At 38.2% G+C, this 17,427-nt stretch overlaps 1 protein-coding gene across 5 annotated transcripts in view; it reads right to left on the reverse strand.

Annotated features, from left to right (window-relative positions):
* Window positions 1-454: 454 nt before the first annotated feature.
* Window positions 455-17,427, reverse strand: part of LOC133568420 (5'-AMP-activated protein kinase subunit gamma-2-like) — a 90,572-nt gene continuing 73,599 nt past the window's right edge. For 4 of the 5 annotated variants that reach the window (XM_061920325.1, XM_061920326.1, XM_061920327.1 and 1 more), the window contains 10 exons: window positions 14,300-14,381; window positions 13,709-13,767; window positions 13,587-13,632; window positions 11,662-11,716; window positions 11,463-11,589; window positions 11,105-11,270; window positions 10,986-11,023; window positions 10,765-10,911; window positions 5,218-5,311; window positions 455-1,175 (listed from right to left, as the gene is read on the reverse strand). In XM_061920325.1, coding sequence (XP_061776309.1) covers window positions 1,144-1,175; window positions 5,218-5,311; window positions 10,765-10,911; window positions 10,986-11,023; window positions 11,105-11,270; window positions 11,463-11,589; window positions 11,662-11,716; window positions 13,587-13,632; window positions 13,709-13,767; window positions 14,300-14,381 — 846 coding nt within the window. In that variant the 3' untranslated portion in view covers window positions 455-1,143. Of the gene's footprint in view, window positions 1,176-5,097; window positions 5,312-10,764; window positions 10,912-10,985; window positions 11,024-11,104; window positions 11,271-11,462; window positions 11,590-11,661; window positions 11,717-13,586; window positions 13,633-13,708; window positions 13,768-14,299; window positions 14,382-17,427 lie in introns of all 5 variants that reach the window. The other variant, XR_009809601.1, reaches the window with a different exon arrangement.

The raw sequence follows: 17,427 nt of genomic DNA on the forward strand, positions 1-17,427 counted from the left end.
AGAAATTTGGTAAAACGCCCCTTTTCTGTTACCAGTGAAAAAAGTAAGGACCGTAAAGGCATGCTTGGGGGAGTTTGGTGTGGAAGAAACCGAATAAACACTTTTGGGAAGAACTAAAACAGGGCTCGTGAGCCATGAGGCCCAAAATCAGTGATTACGGACCTCACAAGTGGACAAAAATACTCCTTTAAGGAGTAGAAGCTCTGCGCGATGGGGAACAAAATATACTTCCCTCTATTATCACTTCCTGCAGGTACCAGGTGATCACATTTGGCAAAATTCCAATTCGTTTTTACTTCGCATGGAGAGGTGTATCCTTATTTTCGGCCATATAATGTGGTTCCCCTGTGCAAAAACAGTACAAGGATACAACCTTCACCCAAAAAATGAAATACAAATGCACAAATACACAAAGGGAGGAAACAAAATATAAAAAATACATAAAACTTTCAAGTACATTCAGTGTCTTTTATTTTTCTGCAAGCAGAAAAATGAGAACAAAGAACCAAAAAAGCAAAGAACATTCATACTGCTGTAAAGTGTTGTGTCATGCTTTGCACATTTACAGTACATGTGGTGGTTCCAGCAACATATTTACAAAAATACCCCACACATATGCAGTCTATTTGAACATGTGACATAAAAAATAAAGCTTTTTTTGTGAAACAAAAATAATCCTATTTACAGTCAAAACGGGGAGATGAGTTTTGTTCAGCTGCAGCCATGTTTTTTAATGTTCACTTAAAAAAAAAAAAATCATTCAGAGTTTGTGACCAGTGAAAAGAATATCACCCAAATTTTCTTTACACATTCATGTCACAAATATTTTATGGGGTAAAAAAATGGGGAATTGAAGAGAGTGAAATGTGTTTTAATAAAACTAAAACCTGTGTTGTCCAAACAAAAGGAGGATACAAACAGTGCAACCTTTGTATTTGCAAACAGTGAGAATGCTGAACTCAAAACTTTTTTTTCAAAGAACCCGTCTGATCCACCTTTCCCTGGCAAGGTGACTATAATAATGTATTTATGAACTGTATATGTACAACATATCTGATTAGAGTTCAGCACATACATTCAAGAAGCGCAGTCCTCAGTGCACACTCGTCTTTGGTGTCCGTATGTCTCCTCTTCAGCTCCTCCTCATTCGCTCAGGTTCTCCTCCTTGCAGCAGTCTGAGGTAACATAAGAGGGACTAAAATACCAGTCACAATTCAACAATAGATTATCTTAGCTGCAGCTTTTTGTTTTCCAGTCACCGGCCACTACATTAGGTATACGTGCAGTCTAGTGAAAGCAAGAGAATGCAAAAATGCTCATTTGAGAGGTATTCATTTAACAATGTTGTAACTCATTTAGCTACGAGAAAGAGGCAAAGTATTAGAAGCAGCGCATTGCATTCCTAAAAGCCAAACACTGTGGCAGAGCAGAGTGCAAGTTTTTCCTAAAATAATATTTTTAAATGTTCAAACTCTGGGGAAAACAAGTAACAATGGACTCTCTGTGCAGGAAAATTAACACTTTTTTGCCTCATTTCAACATGAAACATGCTTTGAGTTACTGTAATTTACTCTGCTCCATAGATTTAACCCACTCTGATATTTCATTTTAAATTGAATGTTCAATGATGGGCAGGTTAACAATAAAATTAAATGAAAGACATTATTTGATATTCAAGTTTTAGAGGGAGCAAAAATCTGCAACGCAGCTCAAACGTATCATAAATTAATTAATGCGATATTAGTTTAATAGGTATAGCTTTCGAGAGGTGAGTAGAACACAAAAGAGAGGCCACAATGTTATGAATGAATCCAAATGACATACTGACATGACATGTTTGAAGTGCAGTGACACGCCCAAGTGGAGAAGTTGGTGAATTACAGTTTGATTAGCCATTTTTGTAACCTACAGTCGTCCCCCGCCACATCAGACTATATATTAAGGTTTCCCTACAGTGCTGATTTTTATAATACATTTTCTAAATGTTTTTGGCCTAAATTAAACATTAAATAGTCTTATTTTTGTATTTTATGTATTAAATTGCAGTATTTGTGTTATTTACTATTATAATCAATATAGTCGCCAAACAAAACTTCCGTTTCTGGGTTAAGAGTGACACGGGCTACACGGTGGCTGATGACAACTTCTGATGCACTTTATAATGAACTCCTGCATCATCAATAACATAACATAACGAAACGTACAAGAAATTCTAACTTTTGTTACAGTTTAAAAAATGAAATGTTTTTTTCCTCTTTCTCCGGCACAGTTTTTGACCCTATGCGACAACAAACTCCCGTTTAAAAGCATGTTACTGTGGTAGAATAATTCACACAAGGTACAATGTATGATGAGAAAGGACAACAATGGACGGAGCGATCACTAAAGCGGTCGCTCTGCACATCCAAACTGGATCCCAGCATATTTCATGGAAAAGCCTGCATTTAACCACTTACTAAAACGATATAGTCATTTCTATGTTTTACTCGTTTATTTGCATACAATGTACAATACTATGTTTTTATTTACATAAATATTTTTTATTACAGACAAGTTTTAAGTATGCACTTTTTCAATCTGCTTGTTATCACTATTTATTGAGTATTGGTTTTTATTGTCCATCTATCCATCCATCCATTTTCTACTGATTGTCCCTTTCGGGGTCGCCAATCTCAGCTGCACATGGGCGGAAGGCGGTGTACACCCTGGACAAGTTGCCACCTCACATTATTGTGAGTTTATCTATTTGCATGCAATGTGCAATGGTACGTACATTTTTTGTTTATAGAAGCATTATATTCAAGACAGATGTATTGCCAAGTCCCAGAGGAAGCTCTTAATTTAGTTATTTGAAGATTATTGCATAAAAACTACAATTTATATATGGTAATAAAGAGAAGTATACAAAGTTGAATTTTGCTAAGAGTAAGATACAGTGTATGCAGTGACATTTCTATTTGATCTAGTTTTTAAACAAATATAAGCTAAACTTGTTTTAGGTCATCAGTAATTTTTATTCATTGGGTTCTATAAAAAGTAAGAAACAAAAAAAACAAACTTTTGTGGAAATAAAATTAAGATTTTTTTTGTTTTTTGGCCATATTGTCTAGGCTTACTTTACAGGACTCGAAAGGACTACGCCACATATATCGAATTAGAGTGCTATCAGCATTCATCAGCCTCTCGGCATTGCTTGTCATTGAACTCTGTTGATGAACGTCATCTTCCACAGCATAACAAAACTACAAGACAGTGAGCCATCTGAGCGATGTGGATTGACACAACACAGCAAATCGCGAGAGATATTACAGCTGACCACATTTTTGCAGAACCCACGCCGGTGGTTTAGCCCTTCAAAGCCCAGTTTTAACTTAGTAATTACCCACAACGAGAGGCCGGCCCGTGGCAAAAGCAATAAAGCTTAAAGGTTCCACAGGGCTACCGGTGTATACTGTAATCTACAGAAGAACACACTAAAAGGCTACCATATTGAATATGGAGCTAAGGGACTATGGGTGTAGCTTGTTTAGAGCGCTGTAATTATGTTAAACATTTAGTGGGTAAAAACGGTTTTATTCTCAAATTACAATCCTATTTTGCAGGAATTTGTTTACCACGGTGAGTCCTGGAACCAATTAGCTGCAATAAATGATGAACGACTAAATGGAACCTTTGCAAATGAACGTTTGGAATTAGGACTGGGCGATTTGGTCTTTTTTTTAACATCTCGATATTCTTGGGCAATATCGCAATACGCGATAAATATCTCGATATTTTGTCTTAGCCTTGAATTAACACTTGATGCATATAATCACAGCAGTATAATAATTCTATGTGTCTACATTAAAACATTCTTCTTCATACTGCATTAATATATGCTCATTTTAAACTTTAATGCAGAGAGGGAAATCATAACTAAGTCAATTGACCGAAACTGTATTTATTAAAGTTATTAGCAGGTGACTTTTCAAAAGATGCTACATATTAGAAGTAATGCTACTTTTGGTAGCAACGCCTGTGCCCCACACTTGACATATTAATATGTCAAGTGTGGGGCACACAAAAATAAACAAACATTGATTGATATTAAAGTTGTCTATTCGACATATTCCCGCTTGAAGCCGAACCACCGCCAGACGATGGACCCCCAGCTGTTTTTCTTGGGAATTAATTATTCCTTCGTTGGAACCTTCTTTCTCTCGTATTACCACTCGCACGGCTTCGCTAGCATCACAGCTAACGTTACCCATGCTGCTAGCTCTCTGGTGCGCGAGGGCGTATACGTATGTGACATATAACGTGACAGTATGTGACGTGTGTAAGAAGGTGCGCTTGCTGTCTGTGAGAAGGAGAGACAAGAAGGAGGGGGAAAAGCATGTAGTGTAATGCCCGCAGCTAAAAACAACTGCATGAGAACGTATACTCGAATATCACGATATAGTCATTTTCTATATCGCGCAGAGACAACCCCGCGATATATCGTTTATATCAATGCATCCCCCGGCCCTATTTGGAATTTTACTAAAATGTGTTATTAACACACCAAAATCTAAAATAAATGCCATGACCATCTAATTTAGGGTTGTCCAAAGTGCGGCTTGTTTTTTTTATTGGCCCCTCAGCATATTGTAAAAATAAATAAATACATTATTGAGATATATTATTAGTAGGGCTGTCAAATATAAAAGTTAACAGATGTGATTAATCACAAAATTTATTGCATTAATCCTGTATCGACGCAGATTAATTAGGTTTAATCCAAATTTAAAAGTGTGATTAATTTGATAAACAAATATATTATTTGACTGCACTAATTATTTGAAACTACACTAAGTGAAAGTTTGGTTTCCATAGTATTATATATTCACATGCATTGGATTGTTTTTATGCATAAAATTTATTAAAGCCCTCCCCCTCAACTTAAATATTTTTTTGCATGGACACCCCTGATCTAACCTATTAATTGCAGTTCAAAATCAATAGAGCTTTTGCTTTGTCAGTTTGCAAGGTCTCCATGCTGACGCTACACAGGACACACATTGCAGCATCCAGCATCATGCCTCCACATGAGGAGCACATTAGGGTCAATGTTCCTACCTGAGACAAAGTAAGAGGGCGGGATGGGGCGGGGACGGGAGAGAGCTTGGTGTGAGGATGGAGAGTGTGTGTGTCCAGGACTGAGTACTTGTTGGGGTTAGCTATGTTGAGCGTCGATACCTGCTGGACTGAGCACCAGGGACTGGAGGATGTCCGACAGGGAAACGATGCCCTCGATGCTGGAGCGCTCGTCCACCACCACCAACCGATGCACCTACATTAAACACAGATAAACACAAATTATGTTGGCCAGTGGGGAATTTATTTACTCAATTTCTGAAGTAAGGCGTTTTTATTTGAGGAGTAGAAATGCATATGTAACACATTTATGTGATGAGTCGACGTTATTCTTGGTTCCTATCAATAATGCAATAGATTTGGTAGCGGAACAAATTGTGTCCTACTTACGATTCTGCACATTAATATACCAGTCGTGGATCTTTGGTAGTTACAGCTATTCAATTCTGCACTTGCTGCATAGCTGTAAAACCATGTGCAATTTGTTTGGATAACCATGTGCAATTTGACCAAATTTCTGTATTTTTTTTTTATTTTTTTATACGTGAACTGTGTTTTCAACAATAGTTAGAGTTGTATGTATTACTAGGTGCTATTACTAGGGGGTGTAACGGTACGTGTATTTGTATTGAACGAGTACACATGCTAGCAGCGACCGGGCTAGGGTAACATGTAAAAGCCAGAGCTGGAAAACCCTCCAACCGAACGTGTTTCCACACGGACATATTAAGTAGCGTACCGCATGTTGTGTAAACATTACACACCGAGGTACAACACACAGCATGCTAGCAGCGACCGGGCTACGATAGACTGACCATACCTCCTCTTTTCACCGGACATGTCCTCTTTGGTTGGGGCTGTCCGGGTGGAGTTTCTTAAATGCCTCAAATGTCCAGCATTTTAAGCTAGGGTTGCGTGTATTTTCAATGTACGTTCAGGGTTAAGAAGGGATTAAAAACGACTATTTGTGCACGCAGCAGCATTCGTGAGGGAGGGGCAGAGACAGAGAGAGCGAGAGAGTTATGAAAAATGTGCATGCGTCGCCAGGCTCTGCTTTTTACCCATAGATTTATCCGATTTTATTTTTTATTATTTACAGCAGGGGTGTCAAAAGTGTGCCCCGGAGGCCATTTGCTAATGTTTTAAAGGCCCAAGGCACATTCTAAAAATACTATTAAAATAAACAAAAACATAAACAAAAGTGAAATAAAAAAGCTTAAAGGCGAAATGTAATTTAGAAAAAGTTGCAACGTTGACTAATGAAACAAAGCTTTTTTTTTTCTTTCAAACCGTCATTGCTCAAAACATAACATTAAATCAAAATCAATGTTATTATGAATTATTGACCTATCCAAGGTTCCGATTACTTTACATCAAATATTCCACTAAGAAAAATATTTTTTTGTGGAAGATTTTGCAAATTTGGTAAATAAATAACCACAAAATTTATATTTTGTTGTTTTCTTACTGTACCGAAAAGGAACTGAACTGTGACCTTTGAACCGAGGTACGTACCGAACCAAAATTTTTGTGTACCGTTACACCCCTACTATACATTGTATCATCTTTTTCCTCTTGTTTTAGTGTGACAATTTTAAGATCCATCCAAATAAAAAAATTTGATTTTTGGCTCACGCCTGCAGCGACTCATGTACAGTTTTGTCAAATAAACCTAATTAAAACAATATAAATCTTAGTCTATAGCATATGTATGACACAATTTTATAGGCCTCGGTATATACTAAAAACACATTAATTTTGTCTTATTTTAAGCAGTTATTTTATAATTTAATAAAGGTTTCCTAAATAAAACAATCTGAAATTCACGTTGAACATGTAACGGACCACATCATTTTATTTAACTTGTATAAAAAGTGGGGTTTTACTTAATTAACAACAGAAAATGTGAGCCCCAAGTTAAGATCACCTGAGAACCCTTATTCTAAAGGACAAGGTCTATTTTTTTTTTTTAACTCTATGCTGAGACTCTTGATTAGTAAGAAACCAAAAGCACTGTTCAAATTACAATGTGTTTGCTGCTGCGGGTCAGGGTATTTGAAGAGGATTCTGCTTTTTGCAGAGAAAACAGCACCAGGGCTGGATGATTATGGCAAAAATAATTAATTATGATTATTTTTGATTTATTTTGTAATCACGATTATTTTAAATTATTATTTTTGAAAACATGAGTATTTATTATACCAGAAAAACACAACTATAAATATAGTTAAAACAGATTAGTAAAAAATAATCCACAACCAAAATAGTCACAGCAAGAAAAATAATATTTAAATAGCAATATAATTTTAAAAAATGTTCTTCCGTTTTGTTTTTAAATCTGTTTTTATATATATATATATATATATATATATATATATATATATATATATATATATATATACTTTTTACACTTATTTTTCCACCAAAGTGTGTTTCTTTTGTCAAATCAAATTGAACGTTTGTTAAAGCAATTGCAAAAATGTATTAGCGAAATCCATCTTTTGACCAGTATATCAGGTCAAAGCATATCTGTGTAAATGTATGAGTCCATTGTGCTTGTGTAACACTTTTTGGAAACATTTATTTTGTTGGGGCAGTCGGACCAGATGTGGCGCACCTTGCTATTATTGTGAACGGGGAAGTATATAATAAGGAGGCGACTTACTTCAAGCTGTAAAAAAAAAAAGTGAGTGAGCCTCTTAAGTTGCAACTGCTGTCCAGTTTGTACGTTAATGTTACATCGATGAAGTCTTTCATAACAACACAAGCAGATGAGATGGGTTTTGAGTGCATGGATTGTTCTTGCTAGCTTTAACTTTATAGTTTAGCCGCTGTTTCAAGTTGCCGTCTCTTCATTGTTTAGTTCTGATGGGGCAGTTGAGTGTTTCGGGATAAATCAGTGCTACAACACAAAAGCAGATTCTGTTTCATTGGCCAATTCTGTGTTTTCATTCGTAGATACGTGAATGCGGAAATCAATTGATTAGCATTCAGTTGAGTTTAGTAATTATTGGTTAGGCATACTAGAGCTGTGTCAAATAAAAAGTACCAACCATGGTGACATCTCAAACTTCTACTGGATGTGCTCAGTTTTCACTCATTCGCTTCTCATCTGTTTCACCATCACAAGCTTTGGAATTTGCATGCATGATGTGAGGACCATCAATCATTTCTTATTATTATTATTATATTTTCATAATCGTGAGAAGCCATATTCAAAATCAAAACTTGTATAATTGTGCAGCCATGTCGTTTTTAATTTACATTATTCATAATGTAGAGCTCATGCAGTTATTAGAGGCTTACCAGCCCACTTTTAGTGGGAACAAACCAATAAGGTGTACTGTATAATGTGGCTATAGTCAAACCTCTTACAGTATATACAGTGGGGCAAAAAAGTATTTAGTCAGCCACCGATTGTGCAAGTTGTCCCACTTAAAATGATGACAGAGGTCTGTAATTTTCAGCATAGGTACACTTCAAAAAGTTATATTTTGGTTTCATCTGACCACATGACATTCTCCCAATCCTCTGCTGTATCATCCATGTATCCATTTTGGTATAAACTCAACTCGTCGTGTTTGGAGGAAGAAGAATACTGAGTTGCATCCCAAGAACACCATACCTACTGTGAAGCATGAGGGTGGAAACATCATGCTTTGGGCTGTTTTTCTGCTAAGGGGACAGGACGATTGATCCGTGTTAAGTAAAGAATGAATGGGGCCATGTATCGTGACATTTTGAGCAAATACCTGCTTCCATCAGTGAGAGCTTTGAATGGTTGACCAAATACTTATGTTCCACCATAATTTACAGATAAATTATTTAAAGTTCCTACAATGTGAATTCCTGGATTTTTTTTCCACATTCTGTCTCTCACAGTTGAAGTGTACCTATGATGAAAATTACAGACCTCTGTTATCATTTTAAGTGGGAGAACTTGCACAATCGGTGGTTGACTAAATACTTTTTTGCCCCACTGTACAGTATTTCATGACTATTTTCATTGTAGATTGTCACTGAAGGAATCAAAACTATGAACGAACACGTGGAGTTATGTACTAAACAAAAAAAGGTGAGATAATTGAAAAAATGTTTTTATATTCTAGTTTCTTCAAAATAGCCACCCTTTGCTCTGATTACAGCTTTGCACACGAAGGTTTCCTGCAGCGTTTTGTTGTTAAGGGGGCCGCCTTAACAACAAAGAGCCACCGCCTAAACTTAAGTCTTAACAAGCTGCTCTGCTTATTTCTGCCTCTGTCAGTATGTCTCTGCAGCACCGAGCATTGTCCCACCCACAGAACCATCTGATTGTCTGTGCAGTGCGTATTCAGAGCGCATGTAACAGCTAATCAGCAGTGCGTATTCAGAGCGCATGTAACTGCCAATCAGCAGTGCGTATTTAGAGCGCATGGTATTCAGTGCTGATGGTACAGACAGAGGAGAGACGGAGGGGTGAGCAGAAAGGTGTTTAGCAGTTGAGCATAAGACAGCAGACTCTGTCCAAATTATAACAAACACCTCACAGTCAACTACTAGTAACAATCACTATGAGCCCGTTGACATTCTAACAACATAAGCTGCAGCTCAGCTCGCTCGCAGTCCTTGAGGTGAAGTCTAATTAGCTTTTAGCGTAATGTTAGCTCACTGTGCGGTGTGTGTGCGTGTTACGGACAGCAAAGCCCTGTCTGAGAGAAAGACAAGCATTATTGACCTACAGTTAACTAAGTTATTTCACTTTACCTTTTTCTGTATTGATTGAGCTGTCTTGAAGCAGCAAAAAAGGACATTATGTTAAAATGAAGAGTTTCTGTGTCGGATAGTTGATATAATAATGTAACTACATCATAACGCCTAGATGAACTTCATGGTGTTCAGGGATGAATAGTCTCTCCTATTGCTATTGTGCTTGTTATTCAGCTATAGTTACATTAATCATTAATAATGTAGCAGCCTAGTTTTGAATGGCAGGGTCCCTGCTATCACATGCTGATAAAAATATAACATTTACATAATACAAATCAATTCGGGCTTCCCAAATGCTATAATAAATTAAGCATGACGAGTTGAGCATATGTCGGCATGTGGCCCACTTTTAACTCTTTTTTTAAACGCTTATTGCAAACGCTTAGTTACAGTAAGTCATTAATTTGACTTTGTAAGTCATTATTTTAGTATCTCAGGTAAATAAGACTGTTTTGTTTTTACTTAACGGAAAAAATATCGAGATATATATCGTATCTCGCCATTCAGCAAATGGAGCGGAAAACACAACCAAAAGTTGGAGGCTTCCTCATCCGGCAGCCGGGCTACTTCACCGCAGTCTGTTTTCTTTTGCCCCCCCCAGGCTGTGGCGGCAGCGACGAGTTGGAGACGTGATGGCGACAGGCCGAGTTACACCGATCCTTACACCCACCCATCCCATTCCCCTCCCCCTGGAGAGTCACCACCTTAACTAACATATTTTTGGGGGGAAACACTGCACACGCTTAGAATTCTCTCGATGAGCTTCAAGCACAGTTGTGAAGTAAAAACAATTTCACCTTCTTTTGTTAGGTGAGGTTGGGTGTGTCCAAACTTTTGTACTGTTTGTGTGTGTATACGTGTATATGTATGAACACGCACACACACAGAAAAAAAAAGACTTACTTCAGCTTTAACAATTCTGTCCACGATTGTCTCCATAGTTTCCATCTTGTGGCACTTCATGACACCTTCAAAGTACTGTGAGCGATGCTTGAGCGCCTGCGTCACCGTAATGTCCAGGTTGTTGTACGTCTTTTCAGCTGCCAGGTTCTGCACACAAAACAGTGCCTTGTTAAAACGACAGCTCGGTCTCTCGGGAAAACGGCACATGCTTTTCCGCTTACGATGACGTCAAACTTGGAGTAGATGTCCACAACTTTGCCTTTAAGTGGGGGGAGGAAAACAGTGAGTTCTCCAGCACTTTTGGCACAAGGCATTAATGTCAATTTAATATTCCGTTTACCTGACTCATCCACTACAGGCAAAGCAGACACTCTCCTCTCCACGAAGATATTTAGTGCTTTGATGATGGGTGTGTTGGGGTGGATGAAGGCAATGTCCTGATATGTGCCGATGCCCAACTCCCCGAGGGTCTGCTTCATGAAGGCTGGCTTTGGCATCTCACACATCTGGAAAAAAAGAGGAAAGCGAAACACATCAGCCACCAGGTGGTAGCAGACAAACACTTGTAAAGGATGGATAATATAACATATATGGCAAAGAGTAATCTTCCTCATTTTACTACAGTGCAGTCCAATACTTTTGCCATCATATAGTGTATCGCATCGTGCCATCATTAACTTAGTGATTGTGTTACTCACAAAAAGCTGGAGGAACTTGAGGATCCTCTTGTGCGTGAGGATATAAAGTGCGTTCCCTGTGACTGGGTCGATGACGGGCAAGCGGTGAATTTTGTTTTTGATGAGCGTGTAGACTGCATCGAAGAGGCTACAACACACAGCCAAGAAAATAACAATGACATTGTGCCAACATGAAATGAGGCATTCAATCACAGCGCACCTTGCATCAGGCGATATGTTGACAAGAGGCTTGAAAGTTGCTTGAAGATAAACCTCTGTACAGAGAAAATAGAGGTTTAGAGCGGTCAAAGCTTTTCTTACGTTCAACCGTTCACTCTGCTTACAAATAAACATTGTAAATCAATACTGATGTCTGTACTTATTATATTACAAGTAAATAGTGTACACATTGTGTACTCTTCAATAGTCACTGGGTGTGTGGTCTACAAAAGCAAAAAACCACAGGGGTCAAACATTGGCATTAATAGCAGTCTGTCAGCAACCTATTGATGCATTTTCCCATCAGCTCCACAAGATGGCAGTAGTTATATTCAAGTATGATGCATGATCAGTACCCAGCAGCTTCATCTACCCCTGCATGAGTTTCATACTCAGTTGCTGGTGTGAAACTCAGAGTTTACACTTTGCCATACTGTTTAGTGAATTTTTCATCAGTATTATTATTGACCGAGTAGTTTGCTCTTTGCTGCCATTACAACAGTGGTTTTGTTGCAGGGTTGTGCATTATACTTGTTAACAAATGTGGAATTGGTAAATAAAAAAGTATTTTTTCCTTTGGACTTTTGTTGTGCACTCCATGTCATTATTGAACACAAAATGGTTATAAATACAGTGGTACTTCAGTTTTTGTACCCCCTAACTTTTGGTAATAGTCAGTTTTCTCTAAAATAATATGACAAAAACCTTGCACCGCTTTTCATGTACCGTCCACAGCTGCTAAATAACCCATGATGGGGCCCAAGAAACTTGTGAATGCCAGCAATTCATTAAAGAAGGTGAGAAACACTACCAAATAAGCTGTATAATCATTCGCCATACACCAATAGATATGTGTCCATTACCTGAACTGCTTCTGTTAGCTACCTCTCTTTGTTTATAATGCATATTTTCTGTTGGATCTACTCTTTATTTTATGCTTCCCTTTTTTTGCTGCAGCTGTTACATTTATTGTAAAATTGTACATGGTAATTGGGATTTGTTATATATATAATGTAAATATTATATATTTGTTATATTTTTTATTGCTACTATGGTACATTTTCAGTCTACTTTATACCTTTTGTTTTCGCCCTCTTTTTGTGCCCATGTGTGCATTATGCTTTCCATCCTTTGTAACTGAGCTACTGTGTGAAACAATTTCCGTTGTGGATCAACAAAATGTGTCTAAGTCTAAAGAACTTGGTGTTGTTTGCATGGCTTTGCCTTCTTTTTCATCCAATTCAGTTTCCATCTGACCTTTTGGAACAGATTACTAACAAAAACAGTTACCACTGCTATCACCTGCTTGCAATTAAGTCCTGCCTTTTTTGCGGTTCAGTGTAACCAAACTGGCTTTAATTAGAACATTTACAGTACAAGGTGTGTCAGAAAAGTTCCAGGACCGTTGTTGCTGAGCTAATTTTTGGATGTGAGGGACATCGTCCGCTGCAAGTTCTTGCCACAGGGCTGGACCATCAACCAGCACGTCTACAAAGAGATCCAGCAGTGTTTGCTTTGTTCAGTGCATGAGAAGAGGCGAAAGTTGTGGCAAGACAACTCTCAGCTGCTTGATCATTACACCGTGGCTGCTCACAATGGCGTGCTAGAGCAACATCTCAACTCACTCAACCTAGCTCTATGTGGACCTGTTTTAAAGATGTGGGCAACATTAAGATGGCTGCGAAGGATCCCAGGAGAATCCTTCCAGGAGGCGTGAAGTTGTGGCAGAGAAGGACTCTATAGATAGAAAGATAGATAGTACTTTATTGATTCCTTCAGGAGAGTTCCTTCAGGAAAATACTCCAGTTGGTTACTGTATTTCGAAGGGGAAAACTTGGTACGGTAGTTTGATTTGAAACATGTGTTTTGGACACTCCCCCTAGAACTTCGTCTGATACACCTTGTATGTTAGCAAGACTGGCTCACCTCTCCACGTCTCCAGCTTATGTTCTTCTAGCTCATATATTTGTACCTGAAACCACACCATGAAACAGACTTCAGTTGACTGACAGCTATCCAGGAAGTGGACCAGAGGTTACGGACCCTACCATTGGCGACTTGTAGTATCTGTGAAGGATTATGATGAAGTCTGTGATTGTCAGCATCCCTGTGAGAAAAAAAAAACGTGAATTATTTGTGAGGACTTTTAAGAGGGCGTGTTTGAAAAAGCTCATCTCACTCGTTCTGCTTTATCCCTGCAATGACTTTACATCCATTATTTGTCACAAGCAGTAAACTCATCCCAGGAAAGAAGGAGAAAGAGTGCACGACAAAAACTAATTGACTTGCTTTTGACAACAAGGGATGGGTTTTTTTTGGGGGCGGAACATTAAAAGAGTCTTGACACTACCTCTCAATACAAAGGAAACTGTGGGTTAAATAGTTCATGGGGGTTTTAATAACCACCAAGAAATCATGCTCCATTCACCATGACCAGGGTGTAATACAAAGTTTCCATTGTGTTCATTCAACAGTGGCTGCAATGACGTTCATCACTATGATTACATACTACGAAAGCTACAAATGACAAAGCTGAAGGAGATAAAATAGAAGGATAAACATCCTTTTTGACTTAACTAAAGAGGAGGGGGAAGGATAAACATCCTTTTTGACTTAACTAAAGAGGAGGGGATTCTTACCCACAAAGCTTTGCTTCTCTGTGTCCCACAGTGGAGCAGCTCGTACGCCATTGGCAACCAAGGCAAAAAATGCCTTCTTGACCTGTAAGTCGGAAAATATAAATACATTTTTTAATCAATAATTATGTCCTAACAATTTGAATACAAAAGTTCTTAAATGTAAAATTTTTCAATGTAACTTCAGGATTACATTAAAAAGGCCAAAGGAAAGGTAGCACTATGACTACATGGTCCTATTTTTGGGATGCAAGGATGAATGGTAATAATGATAACCCTTTGAGACACTAGTGATTTAGGGCTATATAAGTAAACATTGATTGATTGATTGATAACCGCAGTACAGCCCCCAAAGTTTAGCCTTACAGTTTGAAATAATGTTTCAAAAACAGAGTAATAACTACACTTTAATGAACTTACGGACAGTGATGGGCAAGCGACTTGGTAAATGGAGTAAGACAAGCTACAAGTTACTCTCGATTAAATTTAGCTAAGCTACAGGGGAAGTTATCCCAAGAAAATTGTAGCAAGCTACACCACCTGTACAAACTACAAAGCAAAAGTATCTTGCTACATCAAAGCTACATTTAACAGCATTTCTATCCATGGGCCCACATGTATAATATCAATGTTAATGTAACAAACTTTACAAATGGACCCAATAAGGGTCCATCACTATTTACTATCTGTCATTTAGCTGGGGACACCCTACAACTACCTCTAGGGGTCCCCACATCCCACTGTAGGTATTTATTTAGTTTGCCTTTTCTTTGGCCCAACCATATAATGTTATTCATTTTCTCTACCCACAGTAAAAAAAAAACTGCATCTATCTCTATCTCAACCAAAAAAACAATGACTTCTGTAGTATGGGAACATTTTGTAATGGTTATGTACAGTAAAACTTCTCATGAACTCAATTCACCTCAATGTGTGTTATTAAATGCATGATGGACATCTTCGATGAAGAAAGCAGATATGATTTGGGTATTGCTTTCTCTAAACACATACACTTGTCTCAATATGGCCATGGACACGCATTGGGCCTTTCCTGCACGTCGTCCTCATCATTATGGAAAAATGGAATCTGCGGGAGAGAATTAATCTGCTATTTTCAAGTATTTTTTTTCTTTTTTTTTTGAGTTGTTAGCTTGAAGCGTCCCTTTGTCTCCGACTCCCTCGTCATCATGTAACCTGAGTGCATGACTGTTGTTATTTCCTTACTAGTTTCGATTACCGACATTAACTTCCCTCTGATTGGCCAGTCCATAATGTTTCACCCTAACCTTAACCAATTGTGACTCATCATACGAACACCGACCAATCATCGTGGATTTTGTCTGTATGTACAGATGTTCTCATTCATCCAGGTCATTGTATTTTCTCCGTATTTTTTTTCTTGGCCTCGATTCAGTCTTTTCTCTCTTTGTCACTTGGAGCTTTGATGTAAGCTATCTCGATACATGGGTCTAAAAGTAGCTAAGGGACAGAAAAAGCTACTCGTAAAACAGGTAGCTAAGCTACAGCCAAACAACGCTTTTGCCCCACACTTGACAAATTACTGTTGTCTGTTCGACATATTCCCACTTGAAGCCAACCCACCGCCAGACGATGGACCCTCTGCTGCTTTTCTTGGGAATTAATTCTTCCTTCATTTGTTACCATATTCGCACCTTCTCTCTCTATTACCACTCCGCTAGCACGGATGGATAGCACCACAGCTAACGTTACCCATGTTTCTACCTCTCTGCTGCGCGAAGGCGTATATGTATGTGACGTATGACCTGACAGTATCTGACCTGTGTAAGAATGTGTGCTTGCTGTCTGTGAGAAGGACAGACAGGAAAGAGCGAAGAGAGCCTGTAGTGTAATGCCTAAAGCTAAAAGCAACTGCGTGAGAACGTATACTCTAATATCACGATATAGTAATTTTCTATATCGCACAGAGACAAACCCACGATATATCGAGTATATCGATATATCGCCCAGCCCTACTCATAATGCACACACAGAGCAATGTCTAAGATGTTGTTCAATTGACCAGTAAATGGGCTTATTCCTTCTTTGTTGAGCCCCTTTCTCAAGAGCACAATTCTTGAAAAGGGAAGCTGTTCGAGGTGAAAGCGCACTCTGGAGTCTCTTTAATCTGGCTATAGTATTTCCTCTTCTTCTTTCAGATAAGAGTTTGTAACCCTTGCCTCTGTGGATTTAATGGTTAAAGATAAACACTTCAAAGCCCTGGCAGGATTACTGTTTAACAGCTTTATGATGCTTTCATGGAAAATTAGTCATCAGCCACAAGCTGCTCAGTTAAAAAAAATGTTTTTCCCTTTAGTGAATATTAACTTGAAGCTTGAAAATCGGTGGTCGTAATAAAAAGTGTTATGTGCCTGTGTAAGTGAAAAGTAGGGGTGTGACAATAGAAATCTCAAGATGTAAACATCATAACCCAGATCTGAGCAAATTAAGGCACGGGGGCCACATGCGGCAAGTTAAGTTTTTTATTTTAATCGGGCCCGCCGGACATTTCCAAATATTTTTTTTTTTTTTAAGATGGAAACTGTAGCTGCCATTATTATGTGCAGTGATGTTTTCAAATGACCTAAGTCTTGAACTATACAATGTACTTCAACGGTTGGAATCTGCACTTTTGCATTATAAACGAATTACTGTATCTAAGTCACAGCAGCTCAGACGAGGCACCAAGCAGTGTGGGTGGGGAGCGTTTCCACAGAGTTTCCAGAGCAGCCAGCCTGAAATGCGGGTGTCAGGAAAAGACGCGGAAGGAGATTTTTACAACCAAGTTCTAAAGCTTAATGATTTATCAGATAAGTGTTCTTTTTCCTTTTTTGCCCTTCTCGTTCATATTTTGCTGCGTTTGTTGCATTTTGCTCGAATGTAAAATATGTTTATCGAGAGGGGGTGTGATGTTCTTATGTTGTCAATATTCGGTGTTGTATCGTTCATAGTTAATACTGTAAATCCCACTGTAAAATGTGTTTTATTCCATTCCGTTTTTTAAGGTGGTCTGTCATAATGTTTTTGCATTCAATCAGACATTATTGTGAGGGTATTTATTAGTGTTCCTAATAATAGATACGCCAGACACATTTTTTCTCAAAATTTGGCCC

The sequence above is a fragment of the Nerophis ophidion genome, linkage group LG14, assembly GCF_033978795.1.
Source record: "Nerophis ophidion isolate RoL-2023_Sa linkage group LG14, RoL_Noph_v1.0, whole genome shotgun sequence".
NCBI lineage: Eukaryota > Metazoa > Chordata > Actinopteri > Syngnathiformes > Syngnathidae > Nerophis > Nerophis ophidion.